The 21386-nt window shown below is 38.8% G+C and overlaps 1 protein-coding gene across 1 annotated transcript in view; it reads right to left on the bottom strand.

Annotated features, from left to right (window-relative positions):
- Window positions 1-18239: 18239 nt before the first annotated feature.
- Hdac9 (histone deacetylase 9) overlaps window positions 18240-21386 on the bottom strand; it is a 675889-nt gene continuing 672742 nt past the window's right edge. Inside the window, exon 26 of the mRNA XM_055624368.1 lies at window positions 18240-18454. Within this exon, the coding sequence (XP_055480343.1) occupies window positions 18415-18454 (40 nt within the window). The 3' untranslated portion in view covers window positions 18240-18414. The remainder of the gene's footprint in view (window positions 18455-21386) is intronic.

Genomic DNA, 21386 nt, shown 5'->3' with positions numbered 1-21386 from the left:
GGGGTGAGTTTGAGGATATGGTGACTATTATCAAAACAAATGGTTGAAATTCTCAAAGAATTAGTAAAAAGGCTATTTTATTTTAAATAAAGCACCAGGATGTTTTCTATCACATAAGTGTAGACATGTCTTTGTTGGGCCTTCACTTGGCCCCTATAGCTATTTGACTGTTTTTTTAAAAACTCCTATCAAGTTGTCTTTGTCCATCTGCTGTTGTTTATTTCATATGTGTATAAGAAACAAGCTCTTAAAAGATGTCCTTCTGCATCTGAAAGACTCTACCTAGCAGTGTATCAAAGTAGATACTAAGACTCATAACCAAACCCTCGGCAGAGTGCAAGGAATCATACGAAAGAAGGGGAGTTTGATGTGGAAAGGATAGGAACTCCACAAGGACCAAACATATCTGGGCACAGGGTCTTTTCTGAGATGGACACTCAACCAAAGACCATAAGAGGATAAAACCTAGAACCTCTGCTCGGATGTGACTCGTGATAGCTCAGCAACCAATTGGTTTCCCATAGTGAGGGGAACAAGGACTATTTCTAACAGGAACTCAATGACTGGCTCTTTGACCTCCCCACCTCCCAAGGGAGGAGCAGTACTGTTAGACCACAGAGGAGGACTTTGCAGCCAGTCCTGAAAATACCTGACAAAACGTAGTCATATGAAAGGGGAGGAGGTCCTCCCCTATCAGTGGACTTGGAAAGGGGCAGGGAGGAGATGAGGGAGGGAAGGTGGGACTGGGGAGGGAAGGAGGGATACAGCTGTGATACAGAATTAACAAAATGTAACTAATGAAAAAAATAAAACTTAAAAAAAGAAAATGCCAAAAAAAAAGATGTCCTTCTACTATCAAGCTTATGTGACTTTCCCCCAAATTTACAATGATTATTTTTAGAAATAACTGGATATTCTATAATCATTCTACATGGTCCAATGTGAATCTAACTCTTTATCCAGAACTTTGTCAAACATTTAATGAATATACTTGGCTAACCCCAGTAACATAACTTTATGGAAATGTGTAATTTCTGCCAATTTGTTGATTTGACTTTACACACAAGCATATTCAGTCTGGTATCCTGAAGTGTGTGTGGCAATGCCAAGCTTTATGCCTAAGTCTCTCAACTAAGCAGCATATAGAAACATTTTTAAGTAATTATAAAGTACGATATTTTAACAAACATGTTATTCATATGTAACAAGTGCATTATTTCCTTGTGCCCAAAATTCAAAGTTGCAAATTACATCCAGGAACTCATCAAATCTGCTAGATGAATTATGTAATTCAATTTGGCAAAATTTTTGCACACAGCACAAATAGTTTTCTTTGGTTTTCTTGGATTCTGTTCTGAGAAGGAGGTAGCTGGAAAAAAAAGTGAAAAATTACAGGATATGATTCATAAAAATCCCACATCTTTTTTGTGTGCTTGTACATTCTTTTTTGAGAGGAAATATTTTTGTCCCACAGCAATGATTCTTCTTCTTTTCCATGAATTCACTTAGTCAAATGATATCCATACACAATCTATACATAGTATTTAAGAAAGAAAAGAAAAGAATAGCTGGAACCAGAGGAAGATGCAAGGGACTAGGCAGATTGAGCATGTAGCATATCCATTAAATCTCTTGTCACCAGAAAGGAATGTGAAGCCTAAACTTTAACATGGCCACAATATGTAACTCAGAGCAAAGAAACGAAACCTCAGCTCTATGTGTTCCTGCCAAGCTTTGGCCCAAACTTTTTACTCTCCAACAAGTAATGGGTAGCTGTTTTCCTGTCGTATTTGGAGAAAGAAGAAAGTGATGTCCATGTAATCTCATCCTCATTTCTGAGTTTAAGTCAAGTAGCACTTCTTCCTATTCTTTGCTGCCAACAGGAAGATTAAATCCACCCTCCTGCCCCCAGGAAAGGGCTATCATGCTCCTCTCAGCAGAGCTAATTTCCATAGGATGCCTAAATGCCAAATTCTTAGGAGGCCAATATGTAGCTTTCTATGTGTTTTTGACTTTTGGTTTCTTTCTCTGATCCTCTTTTATCACTTTGTTTTTTATGAAAAACTGTTATGGAAATAGCTATTCAGTACCCAGACAGAGGACCTCTCTTACTGAGACAATGAACAGTTTTAGAAGCTAAAATGTCTTTTTGTGTGTGTGCTTTTGAAGAATTCACCAACCGTCAGATATAAAGAGACCCACAGAGATCAGGTATTCAATCATCCAAATCCATGGAATGAGATGGGTCATGTGCTCCCACGCATCTTCAGGTCCTGGGATCCACCACATCTGGCTGAATCTTTCGGGTTAGAAAACATTTTAAATGCCACATAGGTTCAACACAAAAAAGATCCTATCTGCTCACTGAGGAGAGGTGGAAAGGACTAGAGGAGAGGGAAATAGATTATATCTAAAGGAACAATAATTAGTATATTAACTACTTTAGTGGTGCTGTGGCCAGAATTCCTTGACAGAAAAAAAATGTAGGGCAGATTTATTTTGGCACATGAGTTTATAGGTTTCAATCTATTTTGGTGGGAAGACATGGCTATGCAGCTCGGTTCACAGCAGTAGGAGTCTGTGGAGGATGCTCTTCATGTCACAGTGAACCAAGGAGCAGAGAGAGGAACCTTTGGACGACCACCCTGAAGTGGAAGTTCTTGGTTTCTTTGAAGACTGAGTTTTGTCATGTGATGTTTTGCTGCAAGCTGGGCATGTCATGTTTTGCCCAGGTTGGCTTGTGAGAGGGCACATGATGTTTTGCTGTGAGTTCTCATGTATGAGGGGAGTGACTCTAAAGACAGGAGATATAATAGAGGCCCATTCTGGGGAGACATTACTTTTTATTTTTTTAGTTCTTTATTTGTTATATTTATTTATTACAATTTATTCACTTTGTATTCCAGCTGTTGCCTCCTCCCTCATCCCCTTCCAACCTTGCCCTTCCTCCCACCTCTCCTCCCCTGCCCCTCCCTGAGTCCACTGATAGAGGAGGTCTTCTTCCTCTTTCATCTGACCCTAGTCCATCAGGTCTCATCAGGACTGGCTGCATTGTCTTCCTCTGTGGTCTGGTAAGGCTGCCCACTTCCAGCCGCAGGTGATCAAAGAGCAGGCCACTGAGTTGATATCAGAGACAACCCCTGTTCCCCTTACTAGAGAAGCCACTTGGAGACTGAGCTGCCATGGTCTACATCTGTGCAAGGGTTCTAGGTTATTTCCATGAATAATCTTTGGTTGGAGTATCAGTCTCAGAAAGGACCCCTGTGCCCAGATTTTTTGGTTTTGTTGCTCTCCTTGTAGAGTTCCTGTCCCCTCCAGATCTTTATTTGTTATAGCCAGAATCTGGAAACAACCCAGATGTGCCTCAACTGAGGAATGGATACAGAAATTGTGGTTCATTTACACAATGGAATACTACTCAGCTATTAAAAATAAGGACATCATGAAATTTGCAGGCAAATGATGGGAACTAGAAAAGATCATCCCAAATAAGGTATCCCAGAAACAGAAAGGTACACATGGTATATAATCATTTATAAGTGAATATTAGACCAAAAAATATAGGATAAACATACTAAAACCTGTACACCTAAAGAAGCTAAGCAAGAATGAGGACTCTTGGTAAGATGCTCAATACTCATTCAGAAAGGCAAATGGGATGGACATTGGAAGAAAGAAAAAACAGGGAGCAGGACAGAAGCCTACCACAGAGGGCCTATAAAAGACTCTGCCTAGCAAGGTATCAAAGCAGATGCTAAGGCTCATAGCCAAACTTTGGGCAGAGTGCAGGGAATCTTATGAAAGAAGGGGGAGATAGAGAGATATCATTTTTTGGATCAACATTGCTGTGCTGATCTTCATTCTTAAACACTTGACTTTGTAGAGAGAGACATTCCAGAGGACTTCTCAGGGCAATCTGCCTGAGTCTTGCAGCTGTTGCTGACTTGTCCCTCTCTTTTGAATCCTGTCGCTGCTTGGTGTTGGACTGCTGGTATCCTGACAACTGAGGTTGGTAATCTGCTAAAGTTTCATCGACTCTAATCAGCAGGAAATAGATAAAAGAGCTCTACTGCCCTTTTCCCTACTAATCTCCTATCTAAGGTCAGGAGTTGGAGGGGAGGTAAAGGTGTTTAAGAACCCTAAAGAAATTAGATTTGGTGAAAAATCTAAGCCTACACCACTGTGTGATCTTAGTCCATCAGCAAGGCCTCCCCATGTCCTCCCCAAATACACACCCCACTAAAAACAAACAGTAAAAACACAAGGCTGTGGGGGTATTTCAGACTCAACCCATGGTAATGAGGTAATTGTAGACATTTTAGCAGCGAAAGTAGAGACAATGGTTTATTAAAGCGATGCAGTCACAGGGCCAAGAAAACATTACTCGTTACCTAGAAGTTTCAACGCAGTCACCACATCTTCAAAGAGTGAGGTCTAGGTCTGGGTCACCTCACTCAGGATGATCTTTTCTAGTTCCATCCACTTGCCTGCAGATTCATGATTTCCTTGTTTGTTTTAAGGGCTGAGTAGTATTCCATTGTGTACATGTACCATGGTTCTTTATCCTCTCTTTAGCTGAGGTACATCTAGGTTGTTTCCAGATTCTGGAGATTGGGAGGGGAGGAGGGATGGAGCTATAACCATGGTGTAAAGAGAATAAAAAGAAATAATTCAAAAGAGTGAGGTCTAATATATCTGTCTAGAACTAGTGAAGAAAAAGTGAGAGGACATAAATACTCCAGCCTGAAAGGGGGGACAAAAGAAAGAAAAAGAAAGAGTGGAGCAAAAAAAAAAATATGGAGCAAAATGAAACAGCCAGTATGATGTTTTAATAAATATTGATGTATATCATTAATCAATTCTTTTTCTCTCTTTCTGTGAGATATATATATATATATATATCTCACATATATGTATATCCTTGTGTGTATGAGTTTATTAAGTTAATTAATGTTAAAATAGCACAATAACTGAACGTACCACAGGTGGTGGCAAGCTGAAAACCAAGTGGTTTCTCTGTCTTTGAGGCAGGGTGTTTAGCAGTTCCAAGGTGGTTGTGTTTCACTGGAAAGGCCAACAATGCTGTAGTGGCTCACTCCATAAGGCTGCTGCCTCAACAGTCCCTCTCCAGTGCTGAAAATCTAGAAGATTCCTGGCAAGCTACTGGTTCTTAGTCCAAGATGGAAATGGGGACATGCTGGTTCTAATGTAAGCAGAGGAGGGACCAGCAGCTGTGTAAACCAATTCCCAGCTGGTAAACTGGAAGCCAAATAATCTTTCTTCTGCCATGCCCCTTTCATCATGGTTGCTACCTATAATAGTCCAGGTGGTCCTCAAAAATCTATCAAGGCAATCAGAGAGTTCTTCAGGTCACGCTCCCTATTCAGGTGACCCTAATCTGTGTCAGGTTGACATTAAAACTAACCATAACAATGGGCAGGTATACCTGGCCACATATAAACCACATGCACACAAATCATGGTTTAAGTTTTCATTTTCATACATGTATATCATTATTTGTGCATTTGTCCTTAACTACTCTTTATCCAGGCCTTCTTCACCTGGTGCTTTGTATTTTCCAAATAGCAATTCCATTTTCCTTTTCTACACCCTGCACACACCACACACACAGACACAGACACACACACACACACACACACACACACACACACACACACACACGTTTATGTGTTCATGTACACACAGACAGAGAGACAGAGGGTGGGTGTTTACATAAAGATTCTGCTTCTAAGACATCATGGAATGTTTGTCTTTCTGATTCAGGCTTATTTTACCATCAAGAACCTTAGTTTCACCCATTTTCCTGAAAGATGATGAATTTTTGTTATTCATCTGTAAACCACATGTTTTTTTGTCCGTTCATCTGTTGATGGGCACATAGGCTGGCACTGTATTTTGACCTCTGGGAACAGTGCTGCAGTAAGCACGAATGTGGACATCCCCTGTGGTTTGTCGACAGAGTTCTTGGGGACCACGGAATATATGAATCATAAAGTCGTTCTTTCTGTTTTTAAGTCTTTATGAGGGATCTTCACACTTCTCCCTGCTTGTTCTCACCAGTGTCTGCTGGTTTATATTCCTACCAGCACAGCAAAACAATGTTTTTTTCCTTGCACCCTTGTCAAAGTTGGTGTCATTTGCTTTGCTGTTGGCAGCCATATTGACTAAGGTAAGAAGGAGTCTTAATGCTAATGAAGTCTCAATTTCTATTTCCCTAATGGCTAATAATCTGGAATCTTTTTCCATGTGGCTTTTTTGTTGTTGTTCATTTGCACTTTTTTTTCTTTTGAGAATTGCCTGTTTAATGAATTTACCCATGCATGGATTCAATTATTTTTATTTTGCTGTTTATAATTATAACATTCTTGCTATAATTTCCTGTTATGTTTGTAGTTAGCAAATGCTCCCCTGCTCTGCAGGTTCTGTCTGTACTCTAGGAGGTCTTTCCTTTGCCATTCAGAACATTTACTTTTTGATGGCTTTCGACATGTATTGCAGTTATTTAGTGAGCTATTGAAATACTTTTCAGAATGTCCCTGCCTATCCCTATACCACATTTTTTTTCCTGATATTTTCCTCTAGAAGTTTTAATGTTGAAAGTCTTAATATTTTGGATCCCTTTCAAACAGAGTGTTAAAAAGGCTGATGGATAGGGATATTGCTTCTTTCTATGACTGTTTCATATTTCCTTCCCCAGCATAATACTTTTGTTGATTATTTAGGCATTTCATACAATGCAGCCAGATCACACTCCCCATTCCTCCCAGGTTCACTCTCCCACCCTGGTGCTCCCCCAAACCACACCAAGTCCAGTTTGTGTTGCCTATATACTCACTGGAGCATGGTCAAACGCATGGTGGTCAGCCAATTTAAGAAAATTGTGTAGTCTCGCACTCCTCATCAACTGCATCTTCATCATTAACTTATCACAGTTTTTAAGGACTGTCTTCAGTGACTGTTTCTTTTTTTGGTGGTGGTGGTGAGGAGGTAGAGAGGTTGTCACGGAAGTTTCATTGTTTCTCATTCTCAGTCATGAGTCTGCAGTCATCAAAACCACTTGCGAAAGAAGCTTCCTTGCCCACGGCAGCTGGAGGCAGCACTGATCATGGATGCCAACATGGCTCAGGCAGCAGCATGCGGAAGTCCTGTGAGGAGACTCAACACAGAAAATGAAAGAAAACAAGCCACTCCACATCTAAGACATCCTGCTGCTACTCAGAGTGGAGGTGATTGTGTGTCTGGACCAGGAGTCTCTGGGCAGATCCTGTGCGAGCTCCAGGCTGCTGCACACCATCCAGCACTTGGAAGTCCTGGGCTTGATTATTGTGTTTGCAGCCAGAGGGTAGCTCTAAAATCCAGTGCTCTCCTCCTCGAAGCAGGGAGAGGCCGAGCTGTGTGGCATCTGGAGGACTGTCCCTTTTATCCATTGCACTTGTGCTATCTCTGCCTCATTTCCATCCCACCTCTCTCTGCTCCCTACTCTGTTTAGCCATCTTTTTCATCTCTCTATTACACATTCATTTATTAAAGGGGCATTTCAATCTGCTGTGTGTTCAGTTAAATCTATAGTAGTAGGAGGAGGATACTACTGCTAATTTCTCCCCTAGTGCTTATGACACTTCTAGCCACAAGTTCTTCTCTCAACAGTGGTGCCTGATAGGGTTTTTATCTTGTACAGCAAGATGTAACTCCACCCAGAAAATGCTTGGTATTCATGCCACTATTGTACTCACAGAGGATGTTTCGCCAGAGCAGTCCTTATTGTGGCTCACATGGTTCGCAGCTGCATAAAGATGACTAATTTTTCCCCTCCACTAGTGTGTGTCACACCTTTCAGCACTCCAAAGCTAGCCACTAGAGACAGAGCGTCTATGTGGCGTCTCCACGTAAGCTGATGAGTGTATGGTATCTTCAGCAATAGGCTCTCACTGTCAGGTTCTGGAGGGTAACCATCAGTATTGGCAATAGCCTGCTGTCAGAACATGATCTAAGAATGGACTCCTATGTGCAGAATTTGAGAGCTTGTGAGAAAATGCCAAGAAAACAAGACAAGAGTCTCAACTTCTTCAGAACATGGAATTGCTCCTGGAATATGCTTTTGTTCCCCTGTCAGGTGCAGTGGATAGGAGTGGGTTTAATTCAGATTAATCATACATCTGGCTATTGTTATTTGTTTATATGCCTCTATGGAAAAATGTATTTTTGCCGCAGGCTGCTTGCTGGACAAGTTCAGCTGGCCCCTGTGGTCATACACTTTACTTTACTCATGTGACTGCTCTTCATCCTCAGAGTATAAATTGTCTGACGCCCTGAATAAAGTTGGTTATTTCATTAGAATTTAGTATACCTCATTTATGGGCTCTGTTCTCCCAGGTCTCACTGGCCAACAGCTCAGAAACAGGTAACTGGTTCCAAGGTCTGAGATTTTTATTTGTTAGCTTTCAGGGTCTTAGTAGGAGCGGTGTCACTCCATTTTAACTCTTTGTATGTACATGTGTGTATGTACATGTATTAGGATATCCTCTTTATATGTACATGTGTGTATATATACATATTAGATATCCTCTTTATATGTACGTGTGTGTATGTACACATATTAGGATATCCTCTTTATATGTATGTGTGTGTACATACACATATTAGGATATCCTCTTTCTCTGGACCTTGCAGCCCTATAATCTATTTTGTGATTTTTGAATTTTCTGATCTCTTCAGTGGACTTCATCCTTTGTTTTCAGACTTATCTTAATCAAGGCATCATGAAGAAGCTCTATAAATATGCACCAATTGGAGAACCTATTGTGGGCTATGTGTGACTTACAGTTTGAACTTAAGTCTAAAAGATGAACACGTACAAAGCCATTAAGAAGTAAGAATAAAATTGGTTAAATATAAGTTAGATTTCACGGGGTGTGGTATTTTTATGGCGCAGAGACCACCTCTAAAAGCAACCTGTCGGCTGAGGATGCAGCAGCCTGTGCCGCTTAAGGATCTGATGAAAGGAGGAAACCATCTCATACCAAGATCAGTATTTCGAAAAGTAAATGATACTGAAAATTGTACTGTATTAAGTGAAGTAAAGTTGATCTGGTTATTATAGAACTTAATTACTGTAATCCAACATAACCAAAATTATAATTACTTATTTTGTTTTTAAAGAAAGAGAAAAATAACAGAATTAGAAAGCTCTTTTTAAGGTTGTTTAGCTTTCTGAAGCTCAAAATTATCTTCTTTTGTCTCATTTACTTTGTTTCTATGGTTATAAATGTTCAATTCACGGCCTTGTGAATGTTAGGAGAGTGCTCTATTACTGAGCCACATCTCCAGCCCTTGCTAGGAACTACATACTTTCCATCAAATGTTTATCTGCGTGTGCGTTTATATGTGTGTGTTTGTAGATCATTAGACTGGAAAGAGGATCATGTGAAGGGAAGTAGAGAGCCTACTGGAGGTGGGAAACGAACTAATGGATTATTTTTAAAAGAAGCAGAGAAGCAGAAGGGAGAACTAATTGAAGGAAAAAAAAAAGGAAAGCAGCCTGAACAAAGGCAGGCAGTACAAAAAGGAACCATTTAGAACAAAGTGTACTGACACATATGTATGAAGATGCCATGATTAAACTCAATACATTGTGTATGATAAACTATTAACAAAGAGAAAAATAAATTTTAAAACTGAATTAATTCAAATATAATTGCAAAAACATGAATATCATTCTAGAATTTAATCTTTGATGTGATGATGTTTTATATTACTCCCCCAACAATAGTTTTGTGAGATTTAATTGAGAAAATAGGAAAAATATTAATTATCTATTAGTATTTCTATTTTATTTTAATTTTGGAATGAATAATCAAGACAAACATGAATAGAAAAGAAGAAAAATAAACTTGATACACTGAAATATGCATTCTTAAAATAAATAACCATGTTTTATGTGGCTATAAAATTTTACAATTAGGAATAGGTAGTAAATATTAACTTGTTAAAATACTCACTTTTTACTCTCACTAAAGAATTCATTGTGATTACACTTTACAACTTTAAACCTTATTATTTTTGTAAAAAATAACTAAAGGAGATACATAAGTGAGGTCATGTATTTTATTATTACACTACGTACTTTTTCAATATGAAGTTCTATGTGGTTTCTTTGTTTTTTTTTTTTTTAGATATCCTGAGATATCTAAATTTTTCTAAATATATTCTCCTTTTCATTTCTTCTGCTTCATACACATCAACACCCCCCCCCAAAAAAAAAAATCAAAACAAAAAAGACTTCTGGTCTCTTTTTCTGAATCTTGCTTCTCTGTTCTTAACATGCTTGCCAGAAGAGTTTTCTGTCTTTTCACAATAATTATTAGGATATGTACAGCGTGAGCCATTTGTGGTCAACCAGAAGGACAATAAGAAGTTGTCCTGCTGGTATCACCATTCCTGGGAGTGATGGCAGTGTTTGGAAGCACTTTCTGTCTCACAACTTGAAGAACACAAATACAAAAGTGTGAAGTAATGAAAGAGATGTATTTTCAACTACAACTACTCATTAAATGAAGGGGACATTGGTGCTTGTATTTCTGCTTATAGGTCACTTTTTCAGTTGCTCTTTTTCACCACAGAAATTTAGAAGAAACAACGAAGCATGAAGTAACATGCTTACAAATCTGTTTAAGAAAAAAAAAATCAGTAGCCCTCCTGTATACCAAAGACAAAAGGGCTGTGAAAGAAATTAGTGAAACTATACCCTTCAAAATAGCCACTAATAACATAAAGTACCTTGGAGTGACTCTAACCAAGCAAGTGAAAGACCTGTTTGAGAAAAACTTCAAGTCTCTGAAGAAAGAAATTGAAGAAAATATCAGAAGTTGGAAAGATCTCCGCATGCCCATGGCAGCTCAGTATTCAAGTGGTTCTCCTAGTAAGGGGAACAGGGTCTGTCTCTGACATGAACTCAGTGGCTGACTCTTTGATCAACTAGCTCCTCCGTGGGGAGCAGCTTTACCAGGCCACAGAAGAATACAATGCAGCCAGCCCTGGTGAGACCTGATAGACTAGGGTCAGATGGAATGGGAGAAGGACCTCCCCTAACAGTGGGCTTAGAGAGGGGCATGGGAGAAGAAGAGAGAGGGAGGGTGACCTTGGGAGGGAATGACTGAGGGGGCTACAGCTGGGATACAAAGTGAATAAACTGTAATTAATATTAAAAAATAAAATAAAATAATTACCAAAAAAAAAAAAAAAGACATAGGTGTTCGCCACTGAAATCAACTCTACTCACTCCATCTCAGGTTTACTTTTATTAGACAAAATGTGCTATCTTTTCCCAGCAGACACTCAAACCACTGTCCACTGGAAACCGTTAAGTTTTGGAATGTTAAACATTGCAGGGGGTTATCAAATACAAAAATAAGTGTCGGTCTTGGACTACATTTCAAAAGTTTTGAAGTATGTGTTCCAAAGGCAATTCAGAGTTCTTGTCTAGATTAAAGCAAGTAAGATGTTGAATATGGGAAGAAATACCTGTTTTGTAACTTACTGTACAAACCCAGCCATGATGACCAGATTCAGCTAACAGCACATTAAATACTGCCCCCCCCCCAGGTGAACAGAGGCTGAGCACACAGTCCTTTCTAAAGCTTAGACAGAGATTTCCTTTTTTAATTTTTTTTTCATTGAAATATGCTAGTAAATGACATTTGGAAAGAAGAGACTTTTTAAAGCTAGAAAGATGTAGGTATTTCTTACTGGCTATAATGATGGTACGTTAAATTTGTTTTTCTCCTGTAAAAAGCCCATATGGTACAAGACTCATTTGATAGATAAGGAGAATTACTAAAATTCAGTAGAGTAACACGCATGGGATACTTTTTTTTGTTGTTTTGTTTTACTCTTTATCTTGACAATAAAACTTTAGTCAAAACAGTGATTGTAATTTGTTGTTGTCGTTTTTTGAGACAGGGTCTTTCACCATAGCCCAGGCTGATGTGAAGTTGTAGAAACCTTCCTGGCTCAGCCTCCAGAGTTCTGGGATTACACGCATGCACTAGCATGTGACCTAGTAACAGTTTTTATTGGCTTCTTAAAGATGTTGATAATTCTCATTCTATCCTAAGATACTTGCAAACAAATATCCCTAGTTTTTAAATTAAAAAAATGATTTATTTTTATTTTATATGTGTATTTTACCTGTATGTATGGATGTATATCATGGGTGTACCAAGTGCCTGAAGAAGCAAGATATCAGATTCCCTGGAACTGGAGTTATAGATAGTTGTGAGCCAACATGTGGGTCCTGGGAAGTGAACCCTGGTCCTCTGCAAAAGCACCCAGTTCTCCTAATTGCTGAGTCATATCTCTAGTCTCAACTCTACAGTTTTGAAAAGTGGAATTGTGTATATCACAATACCTCACAATTAATAATACATTGTTTATCAAAAATATCCGTCACATGATTGTGATACAGATTGGAATGGCAGGCACCTAGGATGTAGAAACTTAAGCACACATTTATTCAAATAGCTTTATTCACATAGGACTAGACGAAAATCTAATCAGTAGAAAACACACGACAAAAAGGGCATCATCATCCTCTGGAAGCAGCGGGGACACTAACACCTACAGTCCTTTGGAGCATGATACTGTGTTTCCAAGTACAAAAGAAGGAAGAAAAGGAAGGAAGCAGAAAGAAGGTGAACATTCTGAAAGCATGTTCAACAATGTGCTGTTCTTAGCTATTAATCCTTTATTGGGTAACTATCTTGCACATCTGGGAACATACCACTGGCAGAACAACTTTATGTTTGGCAATGTGTGCTTTCTGTAGCAGTTCTGATTGACAGATTTTGAAGAAAACCAAAAAATTTAAGGGCAAAACTACTTGTTCAAAGAGGACAATTGATCTTATTACAATAAAAGATACAAACACAGTACAAAAGACTCATTCGCATTACACAAACCAGAAGCTCATATTTTCTGTGTTCACTCCAATAATCCTGTTGTAGCGTTTAATCGACAAAGTAATAAATGAGGTTTTTGTTTTTGTTGTGTTTTTTTTTATTTGTTTTTCCTGAAGTGCCCAACTGATTTAAAATATCAGCATAATTGTTTTGAATGGAAGAGATTACGGAATGAACGACCTTGCTCAGTGCAGCTATCACTGCGAGGGCAGGTTTATCTCCCCCTGCTTCTGGGAAGGTTTGCACTACTCATACAGAAAGACTTGGAAAACCTTACAATTTAAAAAGAGAGAAAGGACTTTTTTATTTCTGAAATAATCTTTGCATACACAGGGAAGCAAAATTTCTCTTCAGATTTTAAAGCTTTTAATTCTTTTGACATTTGTTTTGTTATTCCAGTTCTACTAAATGTTAAGTTAATAACGGCCTCGATCAAGACATTGCTACAATAACGTTATCATTTGTTACAGAAAGCAATCTCCATGCAAGGGCAAAGCCTATGGCAGTGTCTGTCGAGGGACTAGATCACAGTATCCCTGAAAACAATTGACCTCACTTAGTACCTGTGGCATTGTAACATGCCCTTAACATGCTTGAGGACCAAATAAGAAAATTAAAAGGATTTTATTTCTTATTTAAGTCAGGCATTTTTATTGTCAAAAAATAGAGTTCTTGAGTTTCTCCTTTGCTTTTTTTTTTTTTTTACTTCGGGTGTACTTCTGGGTTTGACTCACAAAAACATCTCCCAAAGGGCATGGAGAGTGTGTGCACAATCTCCCCTGCCTGAGAACCAACACTACTCAATTGGATAGTAGCAGAAATGGTGGAAATTGTATTTGACACAAAAATAAAATTCTCCATTAATAAAAGAAAGCGGCAAGCCCCAAGTATAGAATAAAGCCTAGCTTAAGTGTCCTTTTAGGTGAGGGTAGCTAAGCCAGGTGTCTCTTGATAAGGAATAAGTAAAAACACATCAAGGTATAGACTAGGACTTAGATAAAGTGCATGAAGAGAACTACGACATGTGAGGTCTCAGAAGGAAAACTTAAAGGGTTGTTTCTTCTTGGGAAACACAAAGCATAGAGAGCTCAGAGATTATTCTGATTGTTTAGGTATGCCAACTTAGTATTGGCAGGCAAGCAAGGGAAATGGAGAGGGAGGAAAGGATATGATTAGGAATATTGGCACTGCACAGTGGATTATGTATTTGCTAACTGCTCTAGTTTGAGAGTCAAGACAGTTTGAGAAGTGATAACAACTCTAATGTCTTATCATTGAAATAAAGTTCCATCAGTCTCAGATCAATGGTCTAAGATTTCTCTGATGGAGTTACTCACAAAATATTTGTTAATAACGGACACAGTAATTTCTTAATATATTGCAGGTCGGAATGTTATAGGTTGTATGTATTGCCATTGGTTTGGAGAAATAAAATTCAATAGTCCCGAATGTGTGTGTATGTGTGTGTGTGTGTGTGTGTGTGTGTGTGTGTGTATTCATATATCTCATGTTCATTTAAAATTTTTATCCTCTGATAGCACATCGTCCCTCACTACTTCCTCAAGTAAGAAGCAAAGACAAGATGTTAGTTCTGGGAGACAAGCCTTTGATTTCCTACGTAAATCCATCCAGAGAACAGAGCCACAGCATAGACATTTACATGTTTTGGTGATGGTGTTGAGGAAGCGATTGGAATCCTCTATAATATTTCTGTCAAAGGGGAGTAAATAGTGCAGATTTCTACCAGAGACCAAAATATAATTGTGTCCTTGGGATACAGAGAAGGGCTGGTGCTGTGTGACCACAGCAATGGCCAGCTGTGACGACCCTGGAGAGCCTTTGTTCTCTATCTCAGACAGTCCACTTTTTACTACATTTGGAGGTGAAAATGCCCTCTTTATGGAAGTAGCACAACAGGTGTGTCATTTGTGTCCCCCCCATCTATCTCAGGAAGCACATGATTTCATTTCCAAAGACAGAAAAAGAATGTTAAGACAGACAAGACTAGAAAAGACTATGTCACGCTTTGACAGAATGGCTGATTCTGATTTGTTTTAATGAGAACGATTAGATTTTAACACCTGCTTTCATTGAGAAAAATAGAGGAGAGATTCTGAAATGAGAAATAAAGTATTTTAATAAAGTGCCTTAGTAATACATGCTGAAATAAAATGTAAAAAAGCTTAAAAGCGCTGAATGAAGAGGGCTTTTCTTCCAGCAGATTCTCTGGAGCACATTTGTTTACTCTCGTATGGAGTCTGTAAAGATACCCAGTAAATTCACAAAGCCTTGTGACCGACCTCTAGAAATAAAACAAGTCTGGTCCATTAGCAGAGACTAGTCTCACAATTTTTGAAGTCTCTGTGGGAGGAGATGCCCCGTTTTCAAGGCCATTTGTGTTTTCAGTTAGATGAGTGAAAATGCCCCCAGAGGGTCATAGCCAACACTGAAGGAACCGTTTCTGTTCCTAAGACTGTGGAAAGAAAATTTGAGTTTTGGTTTTTTTGTTTGTTTGTTTTTAACAAATATCTGCAAAATCTGAGTTCTCTCTCCCATCTGGATATTACAAATTTGCTAAAATATGTAAAAAATATTTCTCTTCCAATGTTTTTCCTGTAAAAACAAAGCCTAAATTATCATTGGTGTCTGTACTTGCTAACTCCTTACTAGGGATGCTTCATTCGGCCTAAAATAAAACATCAAACCATATAGAACACAAAACTGATTTTCAACATTTCTCTTTGTTTCTGTTATTTAAACTCAGCATTATTTACTCATATATTTCTCAAAACATCATTATTTTATTTCACTGTGCGTGAGTTTTGTTCGACTGTGATGGAGGTCCTGCGGGCATCTTTTTAAAGGGCAGGTCAGAATGAGACTCAGCAGCCATATTGCTTCTTCACTAGTGTCCACTGGGGGCCATTGGGAACAGTGAAACCTAAGCATGTAGGTGAGGAAAACTATACCAGTTTAACTATTGGTTTAAAAATGCTGGTCAGTTTTAGAAGAATGCTGAAATTTTCATTCTGCCCTTTGGGGCACGCCCTTGATCTGGTAAGAGGATATGTAACCAAATGTGTCACCTCTGAACAACTATGCTTAGCTCATGATCAGTCCCCACCACAGTCTCTCTGCCCCTCCCAGGGTTCTAATGCTCTGTATCGCAATCACTTAGGTATGTCAGCACAAGGCTGGAGGGAGTGTGTGGTTAACCCTTTCATGCATTTTGAAAATCTATAGATGTCCCAGTGATTTGTCTTCATGAGGGTGACAAGTCACCTTATGAGGCCAGGTCACGTTAGTGCATTTGTGCTGCCTTGTTTTGTCTCAGGATCCAACAGGACTGAAGAGTAACAATAGGAACGTGTAATTCTAAAGCTGATTTTAAAGTTTCACAAGAATGTACCTTTTTTGAAGTATGATAACTGTTTTCCAGTTTAAAGTGAGAAGGTCTATTGTGAGCCCTTAGTTTTCTTTAAGAAAATGTCCCCAATTAAGAGAGGGAGAGAGAGAGACAGACACACAGAGAGCTTGCAAATGTAAATGACATGAATTTCTCTAAAACATAAAGAAAATGGAATTTACTAAGAAATTTATTACAATTATGAGTCTAGATTGACTTAACTCTTATGCAATGAAAATAATTTTTACCTAATACCAGGTTACATTCCATTTCAGATTTCTTATTTCAAAGGGTGTCTCAAATTTCTAAGATGTTAAACCTAGTTCAGAGCCATTTTGTATATGTAATAAAAGTCTTTAAAATTAAAATGGTAATCCTAAAAAAACCAAATGCATGAAAAATGTGGTCTGACTGTATAACAAAGGGGAGTTATGTAATTCTACGTGAGTGAGATCTTTCATCTTTGATTTACAGGTTGGAGTCCTCCCTAACTAAAACCACATTGTCCCATGTCTTTCATATCTCAGCCTCCCCTAAAACCTTGTTTTAATTAAGGTTCCTTTCAGATTTCTGAATAAAAGCATGACAATCTTCACTTATGGCTTTAATATATCCTTTGAGTTAGGAAAATATATAAAAAGAAACATCAATGTTCAAAAGCATTGTCAGATATTAAATATGTGAGGTATTCTACCTCACTGTCTTTAGGTGTTTGAGTTACACACTGAAATACCGTTTTCAGAGGCAGCAGCTAACTCCCTTGTATTTTACTTACTAAGCTGTTTTTAATCTCGGAGAGAAATGTCTTTTATTTCGAACCTTTGCTAGAAAGGCTACCTGTGCAATGTTTGAGTTCTGTGTTAGTTTTCTTGTGAAGGCATAACTCCTAGCTTAACTCCTTCAAAGGGATCATAGACATCCTCACCGACACATTTCTGAGACCTAGAAAACTTGGGGGCATCGTTTGAGCCATATGTGCTGAAATAGTTTCACAGTAGAATCAGATAATAAAAGTGGGCTAACTTGAAAAGTAAACAAAATAAACAAAATGCTTAAATCCCTTGAGTAATGGGGATTTAAGGATGCCAGGCAAGAGAGGAAAGGAAGCAGGAGGACAGGGCAAGGAAGGGGGAGAAGGAGTCTTAGATTTGGAAGAAACTACCGCCCTTGAGAGGTTACGTGCTTTTCAGCGACTGTCCACCTCCCAAGGGATGCACCTCCAGAAGCCACTGTCCCTGTGGTGGCATTGCTGAGGGTGGAGAGACTGCATTACCCGACAAAACTGCCAGTTCATATCCTGTGAGAACTTGAGACAAGTGTGAAATTCCAACAAAATTTGACACAAAAAAATTGCCTACAACGTGCAAGTTCCTTTTGGATTGTCCGATACAGTATGATTTTTTTTTCCCCATACCCCAGGTCCATCCTGAACTCTTCCCAGGAGGGGTAGAAGTGTGCTAGAACAAAGGCAAAAAAATCAAAACAAAATGAAACAAAACAAAACATAACATAACATAAAAAAAAGCTCCGTAACCCCCTACCCCAAGTAATCCGTCTGTGATTCCCATCCACTCATAGCTAGAAGAAGTCCTGTAAACAATTTAAGTATTTGACAATAAACAATACAATAGGACGACGATCAGAATGTCAGGAATGAATATGTCTCAGGTTTTGCCCAAATTTTCACTGACTGCCATATCCACTTGAACACTATCCAAGGCGGTGTGGAACGTTGCTAGCTCACACTTTGTATCTGGGAGTGGGTCACCAGCATAAAAGCATGCTGGAAACAGTTTCTTCCAATCCTGGTCACTGTAACTTTAGAATCACTGGTTACATTTCAGGAATCTGTAATGCCCTTTCAAGTCCATCCAAAGAACAAGTGAAGCTGCTGTTCAGAATTTTGTGCCCAGTGTTTATGTTCCATCAAACTGTGCCACCCAGGCTGCAGACATGTCTGAGGGTGCTGGGGTTGTGGGGGGGATACACAATGATGTCACACACAGGAAATATCGGGGGAGACTTGGCACTTCACAAGGCTGGCTCCTCTTCCATGGGCTCACCAGCAGTTCTGTAAAAATAAACAGGCAATCAGAATACGGCACAAGAGTACACAATGGCATTGTAGACTTTCACGCACAATCAAAGCTGATTTTTCAGCCCTCTCCCGTGTTTATTTGTGTCATTCAGTTATCCATAAATAGAGTTTCTTTCCTACGCAGTATAAACAAATGTCAAGTGGAAAAACATTTTAGATCCAAGCAATCATTGGAAATGTTCCTGTTTATATTAAAACATGTCAGAATATTTTATAACTCTAGATTCCAAAATGTACATGTTTTGTGTCTTGGACAGTCCAATAATTTATTGAAAAAATTAGCTATGATATCCTATTTTAGGAGCAATTGCAGTGATTTCTGGAACCACTTTTGTTAAGGAGAGCAAAAGATTTAGCTAGCTTCTGGAGGAGGTTCGTCCAGGCCCCGGGTTTTGCTTCTGTTCTTTCATAACTGGATTGGCCTTTTGCCGGAGGCATTTCAAATCAAATTCTGAATTTGATTAGCAAATCTCGGCTACAGACCTAACATTTTTATAAGGAACGTACTATGGTAGTATATAAATCGTTTTTATTCGGCATTGTAAGTGGGGTGTTCTTTCTGCTCAGCTAAAAACCAAAACTAATTGCTTGAAAATTTATCCTTGAGAGTTAATCTTAATTTAGTAACACGTTGAGAGCATGTTAAGGCAAACTTTTACAATGATTTTTAATTCAGTCAAATGAAAAAAATTGTAGAGGGAATCAAAATACGCTAGGTAGCAGGGTTGTCTTGGGAAGTAGGATTAGGGGAATTTGAGAGGCTGGAATAGCAGGTTGAGTCTGAACTCTGCAAGCTACAAATGTCGTGAGTGCTAATTATAGCACTATGCTCTGTGAAACCCGGCTTCAGGTACGAACCACGAGGAGGAAGATGCTCCCGACAGAGTTAAGGAAGTGTAAAGATAGTAATTATGACAAAGAAGAGTGTGCAAACAGCAAGGCTTGGAATACGTTGGCTTCATCCCTTCATTACATGTCCTGGTCAGAACATGATGTCAATATAGTAAACACATAAGTAGCACATGAACACAGTACTATGCCTAGGCTACCAGTGGAAATACAATATTCTCGGTCTCTCTCCCTAAGTGAAAGAACAATAGGTAGATTAATGGTGTTCACTTCTTCATGTCGTCTACTTGCTGGCTTTCTGTCATGGGCCCCTTTCAGAGCAGGAGAACTTAGTGTATGTGATGCGCAGTGACTACAGAGACAAGCAGGCTCCTTAGCATGTGATTTTTGCAGGCTTACAAGGAAAAGAGCCAAGAGTTCAATCAATCTGGAAATAGAGTGGTTGGTAGTCGCTAGGTAGCATTTTAAGTAATAAATTAAGATCGTAAAATACATTATCCTTAGAATGGCAATTCAAAGATTTGAACATATCTTTTAGAAAATGAAGAGTAAAAATATTAGGTATTAATGATTCAACATTACTTAAAATACCGGGTTCTAAATGATTCCATAAGAAGTAAAAAAATAAAAAAGGAAAGACAAAAGTAATTTCTTAGGAATGCCTAAGAATGTTCAGAGCACAGAAACTGAGGATGTGCTGAGACACAGTCTTTAAAAGAGAAAGACTGTCAAGATGAGTCATAACTAAGATTTTTTTCTCTATATAGATCAGTGCTTGAGAACAAAAATAATCAAATTAAAATAATTTCATTTTATAAATTTTATGTACAAACATACAAACTTATTTAAATATGAATAACTTGTGGATCAAACTTTGAAGTATAGTAAAGGGAGGTCAATTCTATTTCTAACCTAATGCCACAGTGGGATGATTTTTCCAGACACAATCACCTAGCACTCAGTGTAGCTGGAATTCCATGAAAATGCCCAAGCGCCAGAAGTGAAAGATGCTTGCTGACTCTTGGGGAGGAACATGCATTTCCACTGGTCCAGGGAAGGCTGTGAGATAGGAGTAGCCTACTCAAGCCTACTGCAATCTAATTCCTAGCAAAACGGATTTCTCTCTTAAAGCCTAGAGATGTGCGGGCAGAATGGAAAACTGTCATTCAAACAATCCTGTCCCTGTGACCTTTTTCTTTCTTAAATAAAAGCTCATGATTTTATTGTCTTTATAACAAAATTGGGTTAGAATTGGATCACGTAGCCCTTTCTCTTGTCACCTCCCAGTTCAAAATGTCTCTCTCTCTCTCTCTGCTTCTCTTCCTGTTTCTCTCTCTTTCTGAAACAAAGTTTCTCTCTGTAGCTTTGGCTAGACTCTGCAGACCAGGATGGCCTCAATCCCACAGAGATCTGCCTGCTTCTGCTTCCTGGAGTACTGGGATAATAGGCATTCGCTGCCACCACTGCTTGTATCTCTTAATAGCCAATATTCTCTTAAATCTACAGTTGGGCTCAACACACTCAAGTCTCAGCGCAATGTTTGTGGGAATGATATCAGGGCAGAGAGCCTTGTGATCTCTTTAAATCACTTTTTACTAACTTCTTTTTCAAAGATACTGTATTTACTCTGCCATGTTTTACTGTGTCTGCATGCATACACCTGCCCACCTTCCACATAGGTTATATCACTGTGAGAACACAGTATCTAGAAGTTTCCGAAAAGCCAAACTTGTGTGCTCAAGATCCACCTGGGCTGTATACTGGGTCTCTTGAAAAAAAAAAAAAAAGGAAGGCAAAATAAATTTAAAGAGTAATCCCACCCATAAAGAGATCAGAGCTAACCATAAAATAAACCGTAAAAGAATCCCAGCAAAGATAATTTATGCTACAGTGTAGTTGGCTGGAAGGTTTAACTCTCTACCTCTGCAAGCCACTGAGCTAAGATGAGCTTTGATATTCAGGGGAGGATTCCTTCAGTCCTGCATCAAAGACTGAGACAACTTACAAAGGGAAGGAAGGAAGGAAGGAAGGAAGGAAGGAAGGAAGGAAGGAAGGA

The sequence above is a fragment of the Psammomys obesus genome, unplaced genomic scaffold (genome assembly GCF_907164565.1).
Source record: "Psammomys obesus unplaced genomic scaffold, mPsaObe1.curated_primary_1811, whole genome shotgun sequence".
Taxonomy (NCBI): Eukaryota; Metazoa; Chordata; class Mammalia; order Rodentia; family Muridae; genus Psammomys; species Psammomys obesus.
Note: the sequence above shows the minus strand (reverse complement) of the source record. Positions and strands in the feature narration are given on the sequence as shown.